Raw genomic sequence first — 16,083 nt, forward strand, 5'->3', positions numbered from 1 at the left:
TAAGTCATAACATCCATTAATTATTAACAATAACAACGATAAGTGTCAGTCAAAAGGCCAAATCTTTACTATCAATTGATGGTTTTACATTCGGTTTTCAAAAAATGTTGGCCAAAGATACAGTAAAACGGTGGACATGTACCTACTAAAAAAACCTGCAAAGAATTTGTGAAAACACAGCGATGTGAAAATACGATAATTGAATCAATATTAGATCATAACCACGAGAAGTTGTCTGCCGAAGTTTACAATAGAAAAGCCGTAAGCAATTCAATAAAAAGCGCAGCCGTGGAAGATCTCAGCGAAAAACCAACGAAGCTCATCTGTAAAGAAATTAAGAAGACAAATATAGAGACATTTACTATCAATGATATCAATAGGGAGAGACAAAATTTATATTATGCTAGAACCACATATATAGAAAGGTTCAAGCACTGGGATTAGCCCCAGAATACCAGAAAAAAGGTGTCGACTCAATCGAAATTATGCGTTTTCTTATTTATATTTTTGGTCTTTCATTCTTACATCCTGAAGATGTTAGCTATTTTTTTGCTATATATTTGGCAGAATTTAAACCAGTCGATGAAAGAGTCACTCAGTTTTGTGATTATCTTGTTGATAATTACATATCTGAAAATTCGACATTTCCTCCATATCTTTGGGCTGAGCACTCTTCATCCTTACAAAGAACCACAAACCCATGCGAATTCCAAGTATAATTCTTCTTTCTACTGCTCTGATCCTAACATTAGTAATTTTATTGATATAATTTTACAATTTCAAATAAATACCTACATTAAAATGAATTCTGTTTCCACACCAAAAAAATTGTTGCGTAAAGTACAACAAAAATAAATTTTCTAAATGAAAAAATTTTAGAATTAAGAGAATGTAAAATGAATAGATTAGAATTTGAAAGTAGTATCATATAAATTTAGGAAAAATATTTTGTAATTTTATATTTCTATACACATTTTGTAATATTTTCCAAATAAGTTTTTTGTGATGTTATTTTTAATAAATCTATAAAATACTTATATGTTTTTGTATATTTTGTATTATTAATAACAAAAAATAATGGTTATTATAAAATATATTATAATGGTTATAAAACTAATTATATATGTATAAGTTATAGACCTGGATCCCGCGTAAGAAAAAAAAGTTGATTAATAGCAAGCTGAAAATTTGTTAATAGATTAACGGTGTCTAGTCGGACAAACATTGATGCATGGGAATACTGGAACAGGGGAAGTTTTAACGCTGGACCATGATAAACGTGTCGTCCTGACAAGTTTATGATGGTGAAAAATAGCAAGTTGTTTTTAAGTTTATTCAATAGCCAACGTTATATAATATATGAAGAAATGTTTGTCCGACAAAAAGGTTGGGCATTTTAACGAGTCCGACACGTGGAACATGTCACATCACAGGAATTATGTTGGTGATGAATAGCAGTCTGATTTTTGCATGAGAGTTTAATGAAAGGTTAAAAAAGCAATTGGAAGTTCTGTCGGACAAAATTAATGGGAAATTTTCCTATTCGGACATTCTAAACATGTAAGATATAGACAAAAATGTTGGTGATAAATAGCAAGCTAATTTTGATTTGTTTATGTAAAAATTATATTTTGTAACGCAAAAAGTTATATGTCGGACAAAAAGTTTGGGCAAATCGAAGGAAATAAATAAAAAACATTTTTTCAGAATGACTTAGTCACATATTGATAAAGTTATTTTAGCTGTATATTATTATTTATATTCACATATTTGCATGTGCATATATATACATGCACACTCCAAAAACAGTGAGGTAAGTATCAATGCATGTATATATAGCAAAACAATTATTTTTTTGGGTGGAGTTTGTTCTAGATATTCTCAAAATGATAAAAAAAAATGTCAAAGAACATGTGAAAGCAATCTCTTAGGGTTTTCTAATTAGGCGCATCAGAAAGTACGGAAAATTTCCTACAAAAAACGTTGTATACACTTTTTTCCATACTTAAATCTTAACCCTGTAAACGACATTGAAAAATGTGAAGAGTGTAAAACTCCGGTGCTTATAAGAATAGACGTAAATATGACACATTTTGCTTAGAAGTATGTATTATAATAGAAGGCTGCATTTGTCAGTGTGACACTTTGTGCTATACAAAGTAGTATTTGAAAGTACATGGTCTCTGAGTTTCTGTTTGCCACGTGTGTTGGAAATTAAAATTTATATTAACTATGGAGTGTTTTTGTGTCTATTTTTGAGTGTCAACAGTTTAAATTTTAAGTCGCCAAATCAAAAGTGAAACCATTCAATGGAACATTTTTGAGTAATTTTCGAACATTTTACAAAGTTCGTAAAATGCTTGGTCATCAATTCAATGAGGTTCAGTTGCCAGATAATTGTGAAAATTCTATTGAATATCATTCTTCGTGCTGTAATGCTTTGCTTGATTGAAAAAGGGTACCTAAATAAATTATTATTAAAATTGTATAACGTAATTTTTCTCAACTTTCTACAAATGAAATATATTAATGTAATATGTCACATGGCTAGAAATAATTTGCTGCCAAAATAAATCGATTAGTTTAAATTTGAAGTTACGATTGCAATTTATTATGAATTATTGTCAAAAGTGACAGTTTTCTTAAATGGAAATGTCGATACATTTTTAACAAAGTAACGTAAGTGACATTTTCGAAAATCATGTTTTTCCATTAAACTAACGCTATTACTGTTCTGAAGGCACTGTCAAAGTGTAGTAAACCTATACATATATTATGTTTAAAGTAATTCTAGGCTTACTACACTTTGGCAGTACCTTCTAAACAATAATAGTGTTAGTTTAATGGAAAAATATGATTTTCGCCAAAAATATCACTTACGTTACTTTGCCAAAAATGTATCGATGTATTCATAGACATAAGGGTAGACAGGGAATACAGTGCAAAAAGTCGATAGGTGGTCTATCTATCTCTTTTAACCAAGCGATCCCGCGCATGTGGCAGACAAAGATAGCTAGACCACTCAATCCATAATATACTTTGCCTGATCTCACGGTTATTAGACTTTATTACGGTTGTCTTGTCCGACGGTGGTGGGGAGACTTATATTTTTGACTTTACGTCACAAGAGTTTACATTCCCATATTTTTAAATTATTTTCGATCATTGAATGTGTGTTATTGTGTATATATGTGTATTATTTGTGTTATTATGAAATAATAAGAAAAATAGTACACATTTTATCTTATACCGGGTGGCGAATCGTAAAAAGGGCCATAGGAAACTCAATGTAAAGTTCTGAATTGTTGAATTCCTGCTTCCCTAATTATTCTACATCAAAAATCATGAGAGAATATTTGTAGAGAATTAAAATCTGTATTAAAATCAAAAGTTAAAAATTTTCTACGATTTAAATGCATTCCAAAATTTTGAAAAATATGATACATTTGCCACAATAGGTATGCGTGTAAAAGTAAGGCCACACGTTACTATTTAACTGACAGTGCTCACACCATTGACTGAATAAAAAAAATCTTTATTATTAATCCTTTCTCCGCAACTGAGGGTATCTTATCAACTGTATTGTTTTTAAACAGTAGATGATAAAATAAAAATATTGACAGTTCAAAAATGTAAACATTATTGCATTGTGTGTGGCCTAAGTTTGGGCTGAAAACTAAAATGTATTACATTTTTACAAAATTTTGGAATATGTTTAATTACGTATTTAGACCAATTTTAACAGTTATTTCCAATACAGATTTCAATCCTCTTCAAATAGTTTCTAATGTCTTTTGATGTAAAATAATTATTAGGGAAGCTGGAATTCAATAGTTCAGAATTTTACATTGAGTTAATGCAAAACTTTGACGCATGTCAAAATTCTCAATGTGTTTTAATTGTATTCATTTTTTTCGAATCCTGAGAAAACTAATAAATATTTTTGAAAAATTTAAACTCAGAATGAAAGACTACATTATTACCGAGGGCTGAAAGTCCCTGAAAACTTCTATAATGTTTATTTTAATAAGTTACAGGGCTGAAAATAAAAGAGAAGTGTGATATTTAATTTCAAATATTTCATTCAATAGAATCTGCTTGTTTATTCTAAGGGGCTTTCTGCCCTCGGTAATAATGTAATCTTGCATCCTGCGTTTAAATTTTTCTAAAATACTTGGTTTTCTCAGGATTCGAAAAAAATCATATTACGATTCAAATGACAGTAAACTCTCGTGACGTAATCTCACCCTTAATGTTCATTGGTTAGTCGATTTAGGCCACCGTAGTAATGTCTAAGAACCGTGGCCTGATCTACTATAAATGTATTACAGTGAGGTATCTAAATGATGTTGAGATAAATCGAAAGATATCGATTGTAATTGACTGCAGGTACTTTTGACATAGAATGATCACCCCTTATTGAAATTTCAAAAATTATTTTTTTAAATTGTCTGACTACAAAATCTACCCCTTATTTTTTTCCGACAACAGTCATTCTTGGTAAGGAATAATTTACTTAATTAAATTTCATCTTTGTCGGAAAGCTATTTATCACCAGCATTTTTGTGTATGTCTTACCTGTTTAGAATGTCCGACTACGAAAACTTCCCATTAATTTTGTCGGACATAACTTCCAATTGCTTTTTTAACCTTTCATTAAACTCTCATCCAAAAATCAGACTGCTATTCATCACCAACATAATTCCGGTGATGTGACATGTTCTACGTGTCGGACTCGTTAAAATGCCCAACATTTTTGTCGGACAAACATTTTCTCATATATTATATAACGTTGGCTATCGAATAAACTTAAAAACAACTTGTTATTTTTCACAATCATAAACTTGTGAGGACGACACGTTTATCATGCTCCACAGTTAAAACTTCCCCTGTTCCAGTGTTCCCGTGCATCAAAGTTTGTCCGACTAGACACCGTTAAGCTATTAACAAATTTTCAGCTTGCTATTAATCAACTTTTTTTTCTTACGCGGGATCCAGGTCTATTAGTTGAAATTTATAAATACCGCGTAGTGTCAATAATGTTAATACATAAAGGCTGAAAATAAAATAAATTAAATAACACAATACCAATTTTGCCAAAAATTTACAAAGGGACGAAGATGTGGCAACGTCGCACCTTCACATAAAAATTAGAAGCATGTATTTTATTTAAAGCTTGGGAGGCAATTCGTATGTGACCATTTTAGCGACAGGTAAGAAACCTTATTTCGGGAGGCATTTCATATGCGGCCGAATGCAGTAGGATGTGGATACCCATACTGAAAGAGGAAGTCAATAGAAAGAAAATACCACAATTAGTAAGTCAAAGTTAGTACATATTTTATAATTTAGTATTACTTATATATCCATGTATTATTGATATTATTTATAATTTAAACAAAATTATAGTAAAGTCAGAATTTGGTATTAATTTTGAGAGTAAATTAAATGTAAGACCAAATACTTACGATGTCGGGATAGTATCACGAGGTTTTTCCTGGTTTTCCCTCGTGATTTACTATAAGATCTCTAACGCGAGAATTTTAATGTCACCGTTGCATGTGGTTGTCTTTTTAAAGACAGATCACATGCTATGATTTTTTTGTGACGGATATTCTTGAGTTGGAGTTGATTTCATGTAATCGAATGAACTATCTTTCAGTAAAGTCGTCCCAGGAACGCAACTCATAAATATTGGCAATATCATTTTAAAGTCTTCTACTTTAAAATGTATCATATGTATCTGAATTGTCGATATAAATGAGTCAAATTAAATAAATTATTAGAAGAATTTTTTTACTAAGCAACAACATTTTTGTTTATGTTAGTAGTATTTTATATTTTGACAACGGCACCCGATTTGGGCGTCGAAACGTTAATAAAAATCATTTTTTAATAATATTGTGGCTTATTTCCCATTATAAATAGTTAAAATTGTAAAAATGCCACAAGAAAATAGCTTCAGAACAACTTTAGGATCAGGGCAGAACAAACCCAACGGATATTGCAATAATAGTCGTAGGTAATTATTAACACCAATATAAAATCAAATTTTAAGCCTTTCACTGCAGGAAACCACCCGTTCACCAATAACAGTAAATAATGTTTATGCCTAATAAACGCATAGACGAGAAGGGAAAAGATACTTAAGTCAAATACATAATCATAAGTCATAGAGTATTTGTTTACTTAAGGGTGTTTGAGTAAAAGATTCACTTTATTACGAGTAAAACTGCTTGATCCAGCAAGTTGTGTTTTGTTGGAGTAAAACTGCTAAAAATTTGCGTTTTATAGGGTTAATTTATGTTTCTACTCGTCAAGGAGTGTGATTTGATGTTTATTTCACTATTTTGAGTGTCGCTTTAGTTTACAACATAAAATCGATTGGATGGTATGCCAAGCGTAATTCAATCTACTTCAAAGAAAAAAATTAGGAAGGAACAACAAAATGGAGGAATAACACAATATTTGTTTTTTGAGATTTCTCTAGCTGTTTATGAAATAATTAAAATTGTATATAAAAAATGATTATCTCATTTAAAATAAATATTTCTTATTTACCAAACCTTCGGTTTGGCGCCCCTTTGGGGTTACGCCCACGTGCGCCGCACGCGTTGCACGTCCGGTTACGGGGGCCCTGGCAGTGGCGAAGGAAAGTATCCGACAGGGCAGAATGGAAGAACATTGTTAAAGAGGCCAAGACTCACAAAGGGTTGTAGCGCCATTAGAAGAAGAAGAAGCAGGTATTTCATTGCTTTTGTAGCAATTGTATACCTATTGTGGTTTTCAATAGTTTTATAAGTGAAGCATCTATACTTCTTGAAAATTTGTAAACACATCGCTTCTTGCGATGATAGGGTTCATTTTTAACTATTCTGTATACAGTTGAAAGTGAAATTTCTGTTAAATTATAAGTTGCTTGTGCCAATAGTTTTCATCGAAGCCGAATTTCTTATGTAGATTGTTGTACACATTGAAACACACTTGATGTGTGTTCAGCATTGAAGTGCATTCGAAACTTCTTTGCGGGTACTTTTTTAGGAAGTAAAGACACTCTTTCACTGGCACTTTCTACATAATCAGTGTTATCTTACGTAATATTTATCACATTATCCCACGGACGCGGACGCCACGTCGCTATCCGAAATAATTAGATTACAGTGATTAACACTTTACACTATACCAACGAACTGTAGTAAGACACTGCTATCACACACCTGCACTATAAGACACTGCTATCGAACTAAAAACTAAACGTTTTGCTCAAAACTTGTAGTTTCTTAAGGCCATCGGTAAATAATTCGCAAATATTTTACGGCTATCCCTACTTTTCTGTCTTTTTCGGCAAATTACGTGTATATTGTCCTTTTCATGATCATTTTTCAGTGCGTAACAAATGATAGGAAAAAGGGTAAGTCCGTGATAATACACATTTATGACATTTATTCTAACATGACATTTTAGTTAAATCTGACAGTTGTCACATTTTATTTTCAATTTGGAATAAAAACCAATCAAATGTGTTACTTGCATTTATAAAATGGTATTTTCTTTAATTTGTATAGTCTTATAAATTATACAGATTATATTTGTAATATTATTATCTAATGAAATAAAAATTATTTTTTTATTATGGCGCCATCTATCGACAACTAGAATAACTAGAATAAATGTTATAAAAATGTCACCGACGAAATGTAATCACCGACGTGCCTTTTTTTCTGTCACATACAATTTAATGCGTTAGAAAGAAATCGAAAAACTGTGACGCACTGAAAGATGATCATAAGAAATACTGTACTATTAAAATTCACACTGGTATGGATATGTAAACATTATTAGAATGTCATTCTACTTGAAAATGTCATCACTAACTTAAAGAGATGGCTTTTGAATGTTCTTGGATAACTGTTATTTGTATAATTGCAAATTTTTAATTCAGTTAATAAATGTGATAATTTTTTCACTAAGTATGTATTCAGTGATTGTAATAATTTATATGTACAACAAAAACTAATACTCAATCGAGAAAAGAGAAAAAGTGTTAAAGTGATTTTTTAATAATATATTGTTACAATGGAACGCTTACAATTTTGAACATCTTTAACAACAAAATACTTGGATCACAGAATATATTATTATCCTGATGTATTCTCTGCTTGGATCTTCCACAAATAATACATAATAAATAACTTTTTATTAAGTTCAAGTCTTAAATCAATTATTTATCAAATACACTATATACCAATATTATTTAATCAACAACTCAAAATATTCCCGATGCCAGGTCAAATATTTAAAATTGTCACTGATTGTCACTGTCTGACAATATGCTGACAATATTCTATTCGACTGAGAGCGTTGTAAGACAAAGATAGATTTGGAAAATATTACCACGGACATTGTGTTCATTTTTTCGAATCCTGAAAAAACCAATAAATATTTTTGAAAAATTTAAACCCAGAATGAAATACTAAATTATTACCGAGGGCCGAAAGTCCCTAAGAATAAATAAAATAGTTATTTTCCTAACAAGTGCAGAAAGTCATTCTTTTCCGACGCGACTGCAGTTTGCCGAACGACGGGAAGCGGGAGTTCGGCAAGCAGTCGAGTGCGGAAAAGAGACTTTCTGCAAGAGTTAGGAACAATATTTTTTCTAAGAATCTTTAAAAAATTACCAAATCTTAATCAATTAATTTAATTAATATGAAAATATATACACAAATTAATTCTTTGACAAGGCTGTCAAAACCAAACTTTCAATATAATTAGTTAGCATGACGACGATTTTGGTTTCCATGACGATGATTCAAAACGACTGTTATTGTCTACCGATTTGACTTTCGAATATTATGTTAAAATAATTTTATTTCATCGAATTGTCAGTAGTAATTGCACAAGAGCTCTGAAATTATTGAATTTTTGCCGAGTGACACTTTGACAGTTTTAATTTCACGAGCCGAAGGCGAGTGAAATTATGTCAAAGTGTCACGAGAGCAAAAATTCTATATTAATTTCAGAGGTCGAGTGCAATTTGTTGCGATTATTTCATGAATAAAACTGTTCAAAACCAAAATTTTATTGTAATTTATTTATGTAAGTACCATTAAACACACAGTTTTTATAAATATTTGACGATTGAAAGTCATCACTTTTATAATTTTTAAAACATTAATTGTCATTAATGTCACTGAATGTATTTTTTCGTAGCAACGAAGGGCATCTGAGTTAATATACTTAACGACGGGAGATTATCAAAAATTATCCATTTAATTCAGATTTCTGTAGCTTTCTATTGGTCAGAATCTCCTATGAATGAAATAATCGCGTTGATTTCATTAAAACAGGAACACAATAAGATATATTTGAAATAAATTCGTAAATAATACCTAAATATTAGTTTATTGCATGTATTATAATTACATTAAGGCCATATTAACATCTAAATTAACACGCGTGCGGAAAAGTAAAAACCGCGTGCGGAAAAGTAAAAACCGCGTGCGGAAAAGTAACACGCGTACGGAAAAGTAACACGCGTGCGGAAAAGTGAAACTTTCTAAACTAAAATGCGTGCGCGAAAGTAGACATTTTTGCACGCTCGTAGAAAAAAATTTTCTCTTAGTTTTTCACCCCTGTAACTTATTAAAATAAACATTATAGAAGTTCCCAGGGACTTTCGGCCCTAGCTAAATAACGTAATCTTTCATTCTGCGTTTAAATTTTTCAAAAATACTTATTAGTTTCCTCAGAAGAATTTGCAAAAATCCCCTTAAAGCGTTCTAGTATATCGATTACTTACACTATAACAAGTAATAAAATATCGCAAAGTGCAAAGTAATAATACTAATGGGGGTCATAATATATTAAATACGATTGATTTTACATTTTACCTGACATAGCGTCTGGATTTATTGGTGTTATTCCGTCAGCTTTACAACTAGTAACTGGCCTTGGACTATGCGGAACATTTGAGGGCCAAGCACATGCTGGCTTACAACAGTCCCAATACCGGCTTGTGGAACCATTACCACTTAGACCCCCTTCAACTGGAGTTAGTTCTAAAGCATCTATAGAAGGAGCTAGGCCAACTGTAATATAAGATTATATATAAAATTTGAGTTGAAAATTCTAAAGTAAACAAAAAAAATGGAATAATTAGAAAGAATTCAGATAAAGTCAACTTATGTAGATACAGTGAATTTTTGATATTATTGTGTGACTTTAAAAAAATAAAACAAAACTTTCAACAATTAAACACATTATTTTTTCTCAGTTACATCGGAAATAAAATTCTGTTAATAATTTAATCCTATTTACCCCCTTAATTGTCATAATACCAAGTTCAAGTTAGACTACGCATAAGTCCTGTAGTCAGTTCGGCTATTCCTATTCCGTTCCGTCGAACTGTAAGTTCGTTTTACGGCTACTGCTCATAGATAAATAATATAGTATTACCGGATATTATTACCGTATATGCTACTGCTAGCGTAAATTTGTCATCCGTGGAGTGGCCCGTGGAGCCTTAGGCTACGGCTCCACGGGCGACAAATTTACGGAATAGGAATAGCCGAACTGAACCGACTACAGGACTTGTGCGTAGTCGGTTCAGTTCGGCTATTCCTATTCCGTTCCGCGGAACCTTAAGTTCGTTTTACGGCTACTGCTAGCGTAAATTTGTCGTCCTTTGTAGCCCGATTCTTCTATTGGTAGGTGCATACATTGACGATTTATCAAATTTCAGAAAATTGTATTTGTTATTGTTATTGTTATTATTTATTTATTTATTTTTTCTGACTTTATATTAAGCTTTGTCCATAAAATTTGTATAATTTTCAGTGACAATAAAGCATATTTCTATTCTATTCTATAGTATTTTTACTACAAAAGCGATATTACGTAGGTCAAAATTTTTTACGTAAGAGAACTGTCAAAACATTAGAATGTGACTTTTCATTATTGCCATGTTTATTATAAACATGGCAATAATGAAAAGTCACATTCTAATGTTTTGACAGTTCTCTTACGTCAAAAATTTTGACGTAAACGTAAAAAAAATGAAAAGTCACATTCTAATGTTTTGACAGTTCTCTTACGTCAAAAATTTTGACCTACGTAATATCGATTTTGTAGTAAAAATACTATATACTCCTCTCGTACAGCCTTTTTTATTTTCCCAACAATATTGATATCATCAGCATAGGCATTTGTATACTGAATTGTAATACAGTGATGAGTGCGCGAATAACCGGCAGAATAACGCAAAACATGAAAAACATATTAAGAGGAAACAGTAGCGATCAACAGGTAGCGAAAACGCGTTCCAAGATTGCGGCTGTAATTTTGAATATTTTTTCGAGATATTTGGCACACGTATTCGTAATATAATAAAGAATGGCGGTACAGAGCCCAATTTGAAAAATATATTAATATGTGGAAAATACTCTGTAATTAAATACAATACTAAAAAAACGAGCCTGTACCGCCATTAAGAAGAACAAAAAATACACTTTCTTCAAATAAACTTTTTTATCCGATGCCTAGATTTTGTGTCATTTTGGAACTACTAAATTTTTTTATTTCATTAGTAGTTCCATTGTCTTTGCAAAGAGACGCTAATTGTATCCGAACGTCTGCGGTCCCTCCAGGGAGTACCGATCCCACAAGGACAGAAACTATTTTCATTTATTAATTTATAATAAATGAAAAAATTTACATCAAAGTTCGTCCGACTAGACACCGTTAAGCTATTAACAAATTTTCTGTTTGCTATTAATCAACTTTTTTTGGTACGCGGGATCCAGGTCTATACTGATAATATAATAGACCAGGATCCCGCGTAGGTGCGAAAAAAAATTAATTGCAAGCTGAAATTTTGTTAATAGCTTAACGGTGTCTAGTCGGAAAAAAATTTAGTGTATGGGAACACTGGAACAGGAGTTTTAATTGTGGAACAGGTTAAAAATGTGGAACTTCAGACTACGAAAACGTTCCATGTATTTCGTCGGACAGAACTTCCAATTTGGAAGTTCTGTCCGACTGGTATTTATCACCAATTGGGCATTTTAATAATAATAAATAGCAGTCTGATTTTTGCATGAGAGTTTAATAAAACGGAAGTTCTGTCCGACAAAATACATGGGGCGTTTTCGTAATCTGACGTTCCAAATTGTTAAACTGTTTTACAATAATTAAAACTTCCCCTGTTCCAGTGTTCCCGTACATCAAAGTTTATCCGACTAGACACCGTTAAGCTATTAATAAATTTTTAGCTTGCTATTAATCAAATTTTTTTGGTACGCGGGATCCAGGCCTATAATGAATCAGTGCACACGACAATTTTGTTCCACTGGTTTTCACAACACAAATCAAGGCTTTAATATAGAGCACATGCTTCAGCGGGGAAGATGCTGGATTGATTATTTAGAGTAATATTATAACTTATATTTGGATATATCGTAAGATAATCGTTTAAAGCTCTAAAAATTTAGGTGGTTATGTTATGATGATCAACTCTCCCCATTAAGCTGATACTTAGACTAAATATACTAGAATAAAGTATCTCTAGACTAGTCTATACTAAAGAAAACCTTCTTGTACATTATAAAAGGTAGGTAAATCATGCAATTTAGATGTTGTAGATTTTAAGAAATAAATAATTAAAAATGAAAAAATATTTAAATTAATCATGTATCTTATAACTTCGAAACTCGAAACTTCAAAAATCAAATCGACCACGTCCTAGCAACCAAAGACTTAGTACAAAAAACATTGGATACACGATCTTCCAGAGGGGCAAATGCGGACACGGAACACTTCCTGGTAATAATAAAAATGGGCGCTCTCAAATAAAAAAAAAGATATCAATCTAACACAAACTCTAATAAATGGAACCTAGGAGCATTAGAAGATACTGAAACAAGAGAAAAATTCGAACAACAGATGAATGAAAAAATATCCAACCTCAATAGTCAACCCACAAATATAAACGAAAGATGGCAAGAAATAAAAAGAAAAATAAATGAAACAACAAACGAAGTAATAGGAAAGATAAAACAACAAAAAGAAATAAAGACTGGTACGGTCAAGACTGCGAAACAGACAGAACTTTAAAAAACTCAGCCAGATTAACAAACATGTCAGAATAAAATAGGGAAGAATACAAAATAGCGAGAAACAAAGCCAACGCCACAAATAAAAAGAAGGAAAATGACTGGTTAAATGAAAAGCTGAAGGATATCGAAAAAAAAACAGGAAAAATCATAAAATAAAACAATTTTACAAAAAAGTCAGAGCAACAAAAAATAACTCCAGCATTAATACAAGAGGACTAAAAAACCAAAAAGGAGAAACCGTGTTTGAAGACAAATAGATCAGCAGAATATGGGAAGAATATTATGAAAAAATGCTATTCACTACGGAGGAAGCACACCGCGATGAAGAAGTAAGACCAATAATACAAAGCAATGACGAAGTAGAAATTCCCACAGAAGAAGAAGTACTAAGAGAAATTAAAAACCTCCGAAACGGAAAAGCAGCAGGAGAAGATTAAATAGCAGTGGAATTATTAAAATACGGAGGAAGAGAATTACATAAAGAAATAAACCAGCTAATACAACAAATATGCACACAAAACAGAATGCCAGACGATTGGAACAGAGGTATAATAGTACCCACATATATATATATATATATATATATATATATATATATATATATATATATATATATATATATATATATATATATATATAAAAGGAGATCGGGAGGAGTGCGAGAATTACAGAGCAATAACTTTATTGAATACCGCATATAAAATTCTAGCAAGCATCATAAACATGAGACTTAAAGTATGCGCTGAACGAATAATAGGAGAATACCAAAACGGGTTCAGAACCGGGAAGATCGACAATTAACTCCATACATACAGTGGAGCAAATAATCCAAAAATCGAGAGAATACAACAGAGAAATTACAACCTAATATTCATAGATTTCAAAAGCGCTTTTGACAAAATTAATCGAACGAAAATGACGGAGGAGCTAGAGAATCTTGGAATCCCAGAAAAATTAAGACATATGCTAACAGTGAGCCTAAAGAACACCACAGCAAAGATCAGCTTTAACAAAACAACTTCTAACGAAATCAATATAAACAAAGGCGTGAAACAAGGCGACTCTATCTCACCGACATTATTTAACCTGATGTTGGAAGTAATAATAAGGAGGACAAACTTTGCAAACAAAGACGTTATTACAGATCAAATTCAACTAGTAGCATATGCAGACGATCTAGTCATAATAGCTGTTGGAGAACTGTATTCTCCACCCAAAATAAATTCTATTTCACCAACAACAAATTTCCGCGCCGCCTCTGTAACAACCATAAATAATTTCATTACGCAGTGCCCGAAGAAAACTTCCAAGAATGTTAATCTCCGCCCTCTCTTTTACCCAAAGCACCCAACGGAAATATTTGTTAACGGGATGAAAGAGCGGGGTGCAACAGTCAGTCAACTATCAACACTCATTAAGAACGTACGCAAAAACCTCTTTTCATTTACGCTTTTTCGAAGAGAATTCTTCACGCCGCATTTAGCAAAAAGCCGGTACAAAGTGTAAATATATGTGTAGTGGCGTCTTTCACGGATAAGTTGTTAACTCAATTGTTCACATGTAAAATTCTATTTCTTGCCCTTTTCAACTTCATTACAGTCATAGCAAAATAGAAAGTGTTTTATTTACATTAACAATTCAACAGGCCAGAATTACAGCATCTTACGGTTCATTAAAAGTTCTCCTCTTAGCTATCGAAGGCTTAGCGACACATTGAACTTACTGCAAGTGCAAAACGCTGGAAAGAGACATTGGAACTACTCCAAACTCTCCATGGAGGGATGTTGAACACCGGCGTCCCTCCATTTTGTTCCTCCGAGATCGGATTTTATTTCTAAGAGCCGAATTTGGCCCTTAGAGCCACATTTGATCCATCGACCGAACTTTTCTGGCCAAAAAACACTCAATTCAAGTTTCTATCTAATTCTATTATTTTGTTAAAAAACATTTCTGGCTAATGCCAACTCTTTCTAAAAGACATTATAAGTGTCGCGTTTTTCGGATATTCTCGTCGAATAGACAATAATTCCAAGAGACAAAGTGATTGCGTTATTTATTCTACGGACAAATAAACATTCTGTGAACAAAAACAGTGATAATAGTTTACTTCAAGAAGTGGTGTTCAAGGACTAGCTGATTCCAGGAAAAGCAGCCCACATTCAAGTACCAAGAGCCCAGGGGTGATGTACAAAATAAACTTTTCTATATATGTAAATTCAAAAAGTTAATTTTCAAAGATCTCTTGCGAAATGTTACTCTAATAAAGTTAAACACTATTTAAAGAACTATTCAGGGTTGAATTTTTGGTTTAATATTGCATGCTTGTTAAAATTCAAAAATAAATAATAATTTCATTCAAAAATAAACAAATTAAAGTTATTACAATGAGCAAAAAAGGTTTAAGTAAATTATTAAACAAAAAGCATTCCATTCTAGATTCTGTTAATAGAATTCAAACGTGGCTAGAAGCAAACCATGACTCGGAAAAAGATGTTTTCTCATTCAAAACAAGAGAAGGTCGATTACAAGACCTGTTCTCTGATTAACAGAGATTATGGACATTCCTACACTGAGAAACAGCTCACCGCAAGCCCTCAGAAATTTTCTAACTACCGTAACAAAAAATATGCAATTGCTAAAAAATTTGCAATTTTCAAGTACAGAGCTCATTGATATAATTTTAGTTTTCCTGCTAGAAAGCAAATTAGATTTTTCAACAAGGAGACTTTTTGAAACTGAGCGAAATCATTCAGATGTACCAAAATTGGATGTTCTTCTTAAATTTCTTGAAAAAAGGTGCATTGTTCTGGAAAGCCTGGAAAATACAAATCCTAGGCAAGCCAAAAACGTAAAAGTTTCACATCATGCATCCAGTAATAACACATCAGAGGATTCAGATAAAAATAATACGTCAAATAATTTAGTTTCTGATTTTTATTGCATTTTCTGCAAAAAGCAAGGTCATAAAATT

At 31.9% G+C, this 16,083-nt stretch overlaps 1 protein-coding gene across 1 annotated transcript in view; it reads right to left on the reverse strand.

Moving 5' to 3' along the window:
• The window catches only part of LOC126880358 (endoglucanase-like), a 48,607-nt gene that overhangs the window by 12,661 nt on the left and 19,863 nt on the right, over positions 1–16,083 (reverse strand). Inside the window, exon 2 of the mRNA XM_050644176.1 lies at positions 9,891–10,088. Coding sequence (XP_050500133.1) covers positions 9,891–10,088 — 198 coding nt within the window. The remainder of the gene's footprint in view (positions 1–9,890; positions 10,089–16,083) is intronic.

This window comes from Diabrotica virgifera, chromosome 2 (assembly GCF_917563875.1).
Source record: "Diabrotica virgifera virgifera chromosome 2, PGI_DIABVI_V3a".
Lineage (NCBI taxonomy): Eukaryota > Metazoa > Arthropoda > Insecta > Coleoptera > Chrysomelidae > Diabrotica > Diabrotica virgifera.